This window comes from Balaenoptera borealis, assembly GCF_965194805.1.
Source record: "Balaenoptera borealis genome assembly, chromosome: 7".
Lineage (NCBI taxonomy): Eukaryota > Metazoa > Chordata > Mammalia > Artiodactyla > Balaenopteridae > Balaenoptera > Balaenoptera borealis.
Window position 1 is genome coordinate 65,053,501 of NC_138864.1, and position 12,367 is coordinate 65,065,867.

A 12,367-nucleotide genomic window follows, 5' to 3' on the forward strand; every position below is an offset into this window, starting at 1 on the left:
GTGACACTTAACTTCTGTGCTTCATATAAATAAAATAAAATTTAAATAAAACAGATGGATATAATCAGCCTAGAGTTAAAGATGGAATTTTACTTTAAAATAATTATTTTGATATATGCCGACCTCACTAAGAATCTTTCATGGTCATTTTCATGGTAATTCATCCATAGGGCAACATGGGTTTTGGCCCTTCTTCCTAACAAGGCCTCAGCCCAAAGAAAACTTGCATAATCATTATACACAAGATATGCATCCTGCACCTGTAAATACAAATACAATTGTCTGGGTATGTGTAGCTTTCTGGTGTGCAAGGAAACCATGCTTAGGATGACGCATCTTTTCTACAGTTAAAACCACCCTGGTTTCAGTGCCTTAAAAATGATTTTTAAGATTTATAAAGTTGAGAGACCAGATGGTTTCCTTTCCAAACATTTATGTTTTCTTCACCCTAATAGCAGGAAGTTCATTTCAGATTACATTCCTGTGTTTGAATTGTTGTATTTCCTCCAAGTCACAATAGAAACAAGTTGAGATGTGTGATAAACTTCAATATATTGTACGAATGGTACCGTTGCTACTTGTTTGGATCACACGGCATGAGTAATTTACTCAAGGTACTCTGTCTAAATGCTCAGGTAAGGGGAGTGACGTGCTGAGTGGGTTTCTGAGTACAGATTTGGGAATTTTACACATCGTTTCTTTTCACCTACTTGAGATACTTTTTGAGATTTTACGTACTGCAGGTTATAGGCTTTAGATTTACGTAAATGGTATAGATTTGCACAGAAGAAATTAGTTTCTGGAATTGTATTGATAGTGGTTTTACTTTATTTTATTTTGGTTTTTTGGTGTCCCTTAATGTGACGATGGTTGGAGCAATTATGAAATAAAATTTGTAACAGGGAACCTTAGAGAGAAAACCTTAAAGGAGAACTTAAGGCAATTTCATTTAGTTTAAAAGATTTATAGTCAAGTCTCTATTTCAGAGAACCAAATTGGAATGCTTAGATAAAAGTAGGCTTATTTCAAACAACATAAATTTAATTTTGTAGTGTGACCCTCTTCATAGCTTAGAGTTCTGATGGTCAAATTTCTTATTTTCCAAATTAATCATTCTTGAGGTTCCTACATATTCTGATCAGTAAAAGCCTAATATTTTCCTCTTTATCCATCCTTCCTCTTGAGCATCCTTGGGCAACTTTGCCCACAAACTATCAGAGCTTACTGTGTATAAACTGTTTAAGCAAGTGTAGAGAGAATTGCAAAATCACGTCAGCTTATTAATATACTGCATTTTATGGATTCCTCCTATACCAATCCGCAGATAACATTCTTCCAAGCTACATGGATGCTCTTTTTGGTCCACTCCTTGTACTCCAAGTTTAAGCTCCCCTTAGTTCCCTCCTACATGCTCAGCCTTTGTTTCCCAAAGCTTGGCACAGTGCCAGGGTGATTGGGGGTACCAAATGACCTTCAGTTTTAGTCACAAGTCTCAGGCAAACATATCCTAGTGACTCGAATACTCAGGCTCATAGGCCTTAAGCTTGAATGTGCATAAGGAACATCTGAGCAACTTGAAAATAAATGCATTTTCCTTGACCTCACACACAGAGATCTCATTCAGGAGCTCTGGAATGAATCTAAGAATCTTCAACTTTAATAGCATTCCAGGTATTTCTGATGCCAGTGGAAATACACTACCTACTGCTGCGTGTTTGAATCATCAGGGAACTTTAAAAAGATGTTAATGTCTGGGACCCTGTCCTCAACCAATTAAATCAGAATGTTGGAGTCTAGCAAGGGCATAGACATTTTTCCAAAAGCTATCCAGGTGATTATCATCCGCAGCTTGATTTGAGAGCCTCTACCTTACACTGGTCTGATAACCACAGTGCACCAGACAACTCCTCTCCCAAGTGGTGAGAGTCTCTTTGGAGCACTTAATATTTTTTCCTGTCATATAACCTTCCTAAAGGCTACTACAGTCCACTCAGCCAGGTTTTCATATCTGTAAAATTCAGGGACCGCTGTCTAGTCATACAAATTGGCTCTTCCAATGTTGCACATATTAAATGAAGAGATATCTATAGCTAAGAGATAGGTGAGTTTTCACCTACATTTGCACAATTATGTAACTTTTCCTACAGCAGTTGAGACAAGTTGTGTTCACCTACACAGAGAAAGGCTTCCTTTGCTAAAACTGTTAAATCTTTTTACACACCCCATCACACAGTCCTATACTACTGGGTGTTAAGTTTTAGTGTACAGATCCAGAGAGTCTTGTCCAACCTGGGGCCCTGTGTGCCCTAACTGTAATTTAGGATCAAAATGCCAGGCTCCTTCATCTTAGTTTCATGATGATAGAATTCTGAGCAGGGCAGAGACCAGCTGCAGTGTCAGCCGAGACCACAAACCTGAAAGTGCCATGTAAATCAGTCTGACTGGGCCATTTAAGCTAGTTCAGTGAAGACTTAACTTCAGGACCGAGGTCTAAATGTTTCATCTGCTTCCTCCAAAAAAAAAAAATGAAGTATTTCTAAAACCAACAGCGGGAAATGGCTGAGGGAGAAAGAGGACTTAAACATCACTTGCTCTTTTTCATTAAGACCTGTTACCTTTAAGCAATTCTACATTTATGTTCAATACATAATACAACTATGACTTGGTTTAAAAAATTCAGTAGAACAATGTCTTGGGGAAAATAATATATATAAGCCAAAATTACTTGACTGTTTTTGGAGAGTCCATATGTAATTGTTGGAAATGTCAATTATGATATGATAGATTAAGATTGCTAAAAGTTTTTGTCTTCATTTTAAATTCATGGTGGTTCTTTGTGCATGTGAAGAATTTGTACACACAGGGAAGTGGGGAACTTTGACACCGCCTCCTCCCATTAACCACTAACCACTTCAAAGCCATCACAACAAACTTTGAGCGTAATTTAAAAAACAAAAACATGCTTTCTATGCAAATGGAGCTTCACAAGTTTCATAAGTGTTCTCTCTCCACCCAAACCTTCCAACCAATTTGCTGCCATTAAGACCCTTCTGTATAGAAATCCCAGAGTGGACAACGGTATGAAAACAACTATTAAAGGTATGCGGTGTCTCCCAGCACCACCATGAATATGTTTAGTTCAGCATAAACTATTATCAGAACCCATGTATTATTTATTTGTCTCTTAATTCATTTCTAAGTATATTCCACATGTGACGTGAAATCCTTAATAGCATCTAATAAAAACTGCTAAGTGTGTGTGTGTGTGTGTGTGTGTGTCTGAGGGTTATCTGTTATTTAAAAAATCCTATAGGATCAATTTAATGACTACCGTGATTACTAAAAACACTCCTACCAGATTTCTGCTGCAAATAAAGAATTAAAAGAGGACTCCTTTGACTGAGTAAGAAATGTTAGGTTAATTCCTAAATTACAGAGTGATTACAGACATTCAGATTCATGATAAACAGCTTTTTGCTTTTCCTTTAGCCATTACTTGTCGAAAGCAAGATGGTGGACAGACTGGTATCCATGAATGTCTCCGGTATGCAGGCCCCGTGCCAGCCCTCACCCAAGCCTGCCAGATCCCCTGCCAAGATGACTGTCAGTTTACCAGCTGGTCCAAGTTTTCTTCATGCAATGGAGACTGTGGTGCAGTTAGGACCAGAAAGCGCACCATTGTTGGTAAGAATAATTGGGATGCCAAAGCCAACACTTGTCAAGGCGGAAAAACACAGTAAAAAGTCAGGCCAAGATAGTTCTGACAATGTATTTGGAAAATGCACAGATATGCGTTATTATTGTTACACTAACACATAATACAGCAGTGGATTCGGAGCCGTATTTTGATGTAAGTTGGCAGTGACAGATGCATTATGTACCTTTAGTAGAAAGAAAAAGTAGCCTTGAAAACTGAACTCTGTCTCCCTATACAATACGCGGTAGATTAATTTTTGGTTTAAACATGTACCTTTGGTGGATTACCTACAGACAGTGAAGTACTTGGAGAAGAGTTTTTTAGGAATATGGGGAAAGGTTGCCACTTCACTTTCTTAAGCCATTCTCACTGTCACAGCCTCAGATTATCCTTCATATCCTGGAAGAGAAATATGGCATTAATTCTGTTCCTGAAAACACATTTTAAAAGGTAGTCACAATGACAAAAAGCTGTAATATAACGAGCAGGAACAGGAGCCGTCATAATGAACTAAACTCTGATGCACTCAAAAATATTGTCAGTGGCAAAAGAAACCTAAAAATATTGGTGCTAGTAGAGTATTCAGAATTTAAAGTTGTAAAATGATCCAGCTGTCATAATGAAGACTGTTGAAAATTATATAAGGCAGCTTATGAAAGTTAGAGATAAATATACGTAAAACATATGTAATTAGTTACATGCAGTATAATTAAAAGTATATAACATATATGATATAATATAAATTATGATCTAATTAAAATAATGATATTTTTCAGGCACATATTACTGTTATAATCAAGGTTTTTTATTTTAAAAGGGAATTTATTTAGATTTATACACAAACCATTTCTAATATTTTTATTGTGATATTAAATATCTTCATTTTGAATATTATTATTTCCTACATTAATCACCAAGTATGTCAAAGTGATTATTTTTCAGAAATACTGAAAGATGCAAAATCACAATCAGAAAAGTAAATGCAAAAATCTCACTTTCTGAATCATAATCCTGTATAACTAAGCCATCTATTCGGATTTAACAGAGTTACTTAACTGTGCATGTCAGTGCAGTGACTCTCTCTCTCCATTTCATATTTTTGCACATGTTATAAAGGAGAGAATTGTGCAGTTACCTCAAACTCCCCAGTCAGTGAAAGCACATGATCACTTGAGAGGATTTTAATCATTTTGAGGAGTGTAAAATTCAGCACAACAGTTAGTGCCTTATTCAAAATGGGCTATTTTTAAGTGAGAAAATAAGAGAAATTTCACTATGCAAAGCGCCCAGTTCTAACAAAAGCCTACATAGAAAGCGCTACGGAGGGGGGAAAATAGCATTTATTTATAGGCTACTGTTGAATACGGTTAAAGATAAAGGAAGTTTAGGAAAGGAGAAAACTTAGGGATGCTTGATATTAATGCTGATATTTTCCAACTTAATTTTCTCCACAGGAAAAAGTAAAAAGAAGGAAAAATGTAAAAATTCTCATTTGTACCCCCTGATTGAGACGCAGTATTGTCCCTGTGACAAGTATAATGCACAGCCTGTGGGGAACTGGTCAGACTGCATTTTGCCAGAGGGGAAAGTGGAAGTGTTGCTGGGAATGAAGGTACAAGGAGACATCAAGGAATGTGGTCAAGGATATCGTTACCAAGCAATGGCGTGCTACGATCAAAATGGCAGACTCGTGGAGACATCCAGATGTAACAGCCATGGTAATCCAACTTTTCTTCACTGTTATACATTTGCTGTCTTTGGGGGTGGAGGTAAAATGCAAGTGTATCAGAATGGAGAGAAATGAAAGTTTACAGGAGTGTGTTCTAAATTGAACATTAGGGGCACCACTCTGTATTGATATATCATTTATATGTAACAGGACATTCGGTGGCACTTGTTGTCTAGAAGTTGGCAACTAGGTCCCAAAGTTGGTGATAAGGAAGCCTTACATGTAGGCAAAAATGGTGCCAGAAACCTCCCCTGGGGCAGATCCAGAGTCTACTGAATAGGCTCAGCAATCCACACGAAGTCCGTGTACAGAAAAGGAGGGAGGAGAAGAGAAGATTGAATTTAATTTGAGAATAAAGTGTTAAACTAGACAGACTTTTAATAACCGAACTGGCAAGATTTACGACGTGCCTAAGATATCACGTGGCAGAGGAGAAAGACTGAAAGCTGCAGTTGGTGAAAACTCAAACATCTCGTTTATTCCTCATTAAGCTGAGATTGGCCCAAACAAACAAAACTAGAAAAAGGTACATACACTTGGGAAACTTTTGATTTCCAAACAAACAAACAAACAAAAAATCAAAAAGAAGGCTAAAATACTGTGACAATAATTGAATTGCCCAAAGTTTATAAAGAGTGGTTTTGACCAGAGTATGCAGTGACTCTTTGGTTCTACATCATAATACAGTCAGCCTTAAGCAATATTTCTTCATTGTTTTATGTTAATGTATCTGTCCTTTTATTATGGAATGAGATCAGTTTACAGTGGGTCAGCCTGAATCGTGGATGTCACATATTTGCAAACACTGGACACTGATTCCCCTCTCTTCACGGAGGTGACCTAACAAAGATAAGTTAAATTACTGGGAGAGAGGGATATGGGAGTTACCCTCCAACCTCGCTGAAGTAACTTCTGCTGTTGGAAAAGTGCTCCTCCATTTTTATTATATGGTTCAGAAAACAACATGAACTAATAGGACCATCTCACATATATAAACCATTATGGGGTATCATGGTGACACATTTATGGAATCTCTTAAATCTGTCCCCAAAACAGTTTCCCAAAACCCTGACTTTTATTTTTTTACCTTATCTCATAATTACTGTTTTATCAAAGTCTTAGTGATATAAGCCCCCATCATAAGAGTCCTTTATGTTGAAGCTCTAGATATAAGTATTTTGCATGCATGCATTGCTATGTTTAAGATTATCCCATGCATTTAGAACAATAACTAAAAAGAGTTTAGTAAGCCTTGAAAAACTTCTGTAAGAGTAATTGAGTTTTTTATTCTCTATATCAAATAACATAGGTGCTATTAATTAGATACCAGGAAAAATGTAAATGCACTTCGCATTCTGAGCTGATATAATAATGTAGAATATCATAGTTAGAAGTGAAGATCACTTTAAAAATGTTTCTCCTGAAATGTAGCATGTAAGTGTTCGCTCACATTTTAAATTGTTATGCATAGTGAATCACCAAGATAATCATTTGTTTTTAACATAACCTTTGAGCTTTCAAAATGACTCTCATATATTCTCACTTTACCTTGACCTGTTAATTAGATGCATGAGAGCTTCAGTAAGACACTTGAGTCAATCTTATTTTTAGAAAAAAAAAAAAAAACAACTTTAAAAATATCTTGTGACTCTCACGAAAATATTTGATCCCTTGAAAAAAGTAAAAGTACAGAAAAACTGAAATTGGCCAAAGGCAGTAGACTTTCTGCCTCAGCACTGTCAATTCAAAGCATGAAGAATTCAGTAGTATATTCTAGAAGAAAAGCACATGTAGAAAAAAAGATGGGTCCCTGGCAGCACTGAACTTCATGGAGATTGTGAAAGAATCTAAGATGTTTAAGTGAACTGTTCCAGTTTAGTTCTTTGTGTCTATCCAACATCACTCCTTTCTCCTTAAATCTGATCTAAGATGGATGTCCAATGGGATATTTTAGCGTCTACTAACATTTTTACTCAAAGTCTGAGGAAATTGAGTGTCTCTTGCCTGATTTCTTGGGAATTACTGCTGCTGTTCTGTCAATGCCGATAGTGATAGTGGAGTGCTGTCACTTTGATGCTCTATCCTAGGCATGCGCGAACTTGCAGTTTCTATGACCACTGCCTTTGCTCAGCCCAAGCAGCTTCCAGATGAATGGTGGGAATGGGGTTGAAAGTGGCTTTCAAGAAAAAGTCTCTTACGGCTTTCAGTTTAAACATAAAATTGATCCTCACATGTATGCAGTACAAAGACATTAATCCCCTACCCTATTCAGTAGTGGCCTTATGGCATTTCTACTTAATCTGTGTTATCCATCTGTAGATCATATTATCAGTTATTATACTGATAAAACAGTTTGACTTTCTTCAGCTTAAGTATATTATTTTAGGTCATTTCCCATGTGGTCACCCTTTTTTTTTTTTTTTTAATGTCTGAAACTCGAGGCACAATTCTATTATGTCTGGAATTTCTCATAAGAATAGACTCTGTACTGAAATGCAATATATCAATACTCCAAAAATCAGATCTTAAAGTATACCTTGGGAGCCACGTAAGTGTTCATCCATCCTGATATATGGTATTAAATATAGTTCCTGCACAAATGTTGATATATAAATACATTTTTGGCATTTATCTATCCTGATATCATAATACAAATTATGTATATTTACTTTTGGTATGAAATCTTGAATGGTGTCACTATTAGCAACGGATTATAAATCATTAAAAAACCAAATTACACATTTTCTACTTACTGCTAGAATACTCTGAGATCTTAATTAATTGGTTCACTAGAAATTGATTGCCTTGGCACATAGTACTAGGTACTTCTCAAGTTAATCACTTCTAAAATTTCACAGAACAAGAGGTAGAATTTCTGGAACTTTTTTTATTATATCATTTAATCTTGATATTTTAAAGAATGTTAGAGGTAACCTAGCTTATGCAAGGTACACATGTACAAGATTTTCATTTAAACATAAGTGATAGAATTTTATTATGCTGCCCCTCAATCCTACCCAGATCTCCCAAAAGCTCTTATTCTGCTCTACTTTTTGTATTTCAAAAGCATGTATCACTCTATAACATACCATATAATTTACTTATTTATTGTATTTATTATTTATGTTTCATCCTGTACAAAAATGTAGATTGGTGAGGGTATCTTGGACTACTTTATTCACTCATGTATCCCAAGCACCTAGAACGGTAGGTGCTTAGTAAATATTTGTAGAAAGAATGAATGAGTGAGTGAAGAGGTGGAGAGAATTTTTGTAGCTGTATTTGATCCACAATCAGGCTTGGACGCTTCCTTTTTTCCAGACAGTGTCCTTCCCTCTGTGTCACAGTTCTGGAATATAATCAAACAGATCATTGAGAACAACTAAGATCTTTGGAATAAACTATATACATGCCACAAACTTTCTATATGATATTCATCAAATATTTATGCTTCTCTCCTCCTACTAATTGGTAGGTAGAAGAAATAATAGTCACACACCCATTCCACTGAATTAGTCCAGTAATATCGATATTGGTAAGTCTCTTTATTCCAGTTTAAAGCTTATTGTTCAGAATTGCCTGCTTTGTACAACACCAGGTTTGGACAACAGCTTAATCTCTTGGTTTATATTAGTAATTGTGACAACTTGCTTTTTCCCAGCCTGTGTTTACAACTTTAATTGGGAGTATGGAATGTTCATTTAATTCTCTTTGTGTCCACTCATCTTTCCTTGAGAAAATAAGCAATAACATTTCTATTAGATTTATCTCAAAGGAACACTTTGAAGGCGAATTGGATAAAGTGTAAAAATGTCAGATGCTGAAGTCTTCAGCCCTTTGAGTTACATAATTCCTTCCAGACACTTCTCTTGAATCTTTACTCTCAGCAAATTTGTCTTTGCTGTTCCTTATAGGGAGTTTAAGCCATAATGTACTATCAATAGATATTCTAAAATTGAATTCAATTTTATTTGTGATATTTTATCATCTGTTAATATCAAGTAAGCAGAAAGGCCTATCTGATATGACTGTTCTTCCTGAGCCCCTGCTGTTTAATACACATAGGTATCGTATCGCCTAAAAGTAATATGTTGCTTTGATACCTATCAAATACCAATTTGGAGAGCCCATGAGGAAACTCAAGAATCAGCTATTTGGTTAGATTACTTGTTATCAAATGTTTTCCTAAAGGTCCAGATAACAAATATTTCAGGCTCTGCAGGCTAAAAAGTCTCTGTAACAACTACCCAATTCTGCAGTTATAGAATGAAAGCAGCCATAGACAATATATGAGTGAATTACACAATTATGTTCCAGTAAAACTTTATTTACAAAAACAGGCTGTCAGCCTGGGCTGTCATTTGCCAACTAGGATTTAAACCCTTCCTACTCAGAGTGCCATCTACAGAGCAGCAGCATAGGTGTCACAGGAAAAAACCATTGGAAATGCAAAATTCAACCTACATTGCAGACCTGCTGAATGGGAATCTGCATTCTGACAAGGTCCCCAGGGGGTTCTATAACACATTTAAAGTTTAAGACTACTTCTCTGGGTCATGCAGACACTCACAGGGTTTGGTAGGGATCATGAGCTTTATTAACCTTGGTGCGAAAGGCCTATGAAGATCATTTCCTAGAGGATCACAATGTGATGCTGTCTTAGGCAAAATAATCAACACCTCACAGGAGATAGTTCACTTGCTTACCAGTTGTGGGCAAGAGAACATTAGGAAACTTTTGAAATTTGTAAAGATGGGTCTTTATAAAGTGAATGCCTGTTTAGGTATGATTCTGAAAACAGAATGAGTCTATAGGATCTTCTGTGGAAAGGATATTGGCAAGTTAATGACTGCCCTGAGGAAAGTCTTTTTTTGGTTCAGATAGAGAAATAAGAGAGAGCTCTGGGTTTATTTACTGCTGTATTCATAAACAGAATACAATATTATATTGAAGTGTTGTGTGCATTTGACTTTGTGCACTCAGTATTCATGATCCAATGACTCTAAAATTCTCAGGACTTTGTACTGCCATTTGACCATCATGCTGGCATTTAAACAGCTGTACTACTTATTTTAGGTCACATTACACCCTTTTAATTATTTCAGTTTGTCTTTTAACTGTAGTCACTATTGAATTGTTCAGCATAGTTTGTCTAATGCCTTATTAGTGTAAGATTAATTTCCCTTTAACATTAATTTTTAAATATAATGATTTATATTAATTCTTAATTAAAGCTTTCTCTCTTTGCCTAGTATGTTTACGAATGATATTACAGAGAACCTTCTGAACATTAATGAATGGCTTTATCAGTTGGTTTTGTAAGCATCTGTAGGATTCAAAGTATGCCCATTAAAATTTGATATTTTGCAAAACCCTTGCTAGCACTCAAGGTCTTTCTTACAGGTTGTTTCATAGGTAGTTTGCACTACAGCACTAAGTATTACAATAAAAAGAAAGCTCTACAAATTTTACAAGGGAAACAAAAGCTTTTTAATAAAATATTTTCATATTATAACTATAGCTGACCCTTATATGGCAGCATTTAACATTATTGCCTAAAAACCTAAGTGATCTACATCCTATTTCATCAGCCTCCCAAAGTTATGATGTGGATGATTTTAAAGCAGGTATCATGTTTAAATGACATCCCTTGATGTTGTAAAGAACTGTAAATACCAGATGCTGCCTTATTCAGTCAGAAACTCTAGTATACATGCCACAGGTGTGGGGATTTTTTCTATTAGAATTTACAGGAACAAAAAAAAGACCATCAACAAAACTTAGAAAAGGAATACATCCTGGGTGTATTTGTGGTACAAGTGCCCAATTGAATTTTTTAAAATTCAGAGAGTACTCAATCTACAAGTAGATTTTAGTTCAAGAGCATGTACTTCTAAGACATTGTGGAACTCAGGGTACATCTGATAAAAATAATTATGAATATGAGGAGCGTAGATTCTGAGGATAACCTACATGACCACTCAACCATAATATACCTGCAATGTATTCCTTTTTGTAATGGGATTCTATAGAAGATGATATAAGTTTAATATTAGAGGTTAATTAGAAACAAAATTGAGTGAGAAATTGTGCCCTATCGTAGTGGATGCTTGTATTTGAGGAAGAGCATGTTTAATTAAACCAGGGAGAAAAGGCAATAGAGTTTTGTAAATAAGCTGAAATGGAGTTCTGATTTCTCTGAAAAGCTTTTTCAGTTGGTAGTATTTTTTTTAATGTCTAATTCATTTCAGAATTTAAATCTTTCATTTGATAGTACAGATGAAGCTAGTATTGCTTTTGCAGTCATCATTCACAATTGAGATCTTTCTCCTTTCAAATGTAAAAGACAGGCAGGGAGTGAGGAACAGACTTTTCCTGAAGTAGCAGTTGCAAGTTTAAAGAACCAGGGAAATAAAGAAGGGGCTATTATGGATATGTGGGTACAAATAAGGTGTGGATACCAGCATTATTTTCTAACAGGATCCCTGAAGGAGGACTAGAGAGGTGATGAGGGAGACTCTCCTTGGAAATTTTCCTGCAGCTACCATCATGTCGTGTGTGATGGAAAAACATCTGGTGTTATCATTTGATTCTGTGTGCTCCATGTCACGGAGACCTCAACTCATCTGTTACTTACTTACAAGGTTTTCAAACTGGGCTCCGTGGAGCCCCTCAGGCCAGGCTGTCAAACATAGCCTCCAGAATATCCCATACACCTACTGGGCTTTCCAGCTTTTTAGGAAGAAAGTGTTTCACTGCTTAAAATAAATTTAACTGCCAAGAACAATTCATTATTTGCGACAGCAACAAAAAAATTTGTTTATCTTTGCCTTTATCAACGATTTCTGCTATTATGTTTTACTCCACATCCTTTCTATTGGCCTCTGACCCTGTTTTCCCCTTAATGCCTTAGAGGAAGGATAACGCTAATTTCAGTGAAA

General features: G+C 35.9%; 1 protein-coding gene and 1 long non-coding RNA gene across 3 annotated transcripts in view; one reads left to right on the forward strand and one right to left on the reverse strand.

The window, feature by feature from the left end:
* The window catches only part of THSD7A (thrombospondin type 1 domain containing 7A), a 460,930-nt gene that overhangs the window by 397,189 nt on the left and 51,374 nt on the right, over window positions 1-12,367 (forward strand). The window contains exons 12-13 of the mRNA XM_082398710.1: window positions 3,490-3,684; window positions 5,152-5,415. Coding sequence (XP_082254836.1) covers window positions 3,490-3,684; window positions 5,152-5,415 — 459 coding nt within the window. The remainder of the gene's footprint in view (window positions 1-3,489; window positions 3,685-5,151; window positions 5,416-12,367) is intronic.
* Window positions 7,817-12,367, reverse strand: part of LOC309631788 — a 49,704-nt gene continuing 45,153 nt past the window's right edge. For both annotated transcript variants that reach the window (XR_014246525.1, XR_014246526.1), the window contains one exon: window positions 7,817-8,775. This is a non-coding gene — a long non-coding RNA (uncharacterized lncRNA). The remainder of the gene's footprint in view (window positions 8,776-12,367) is intronic.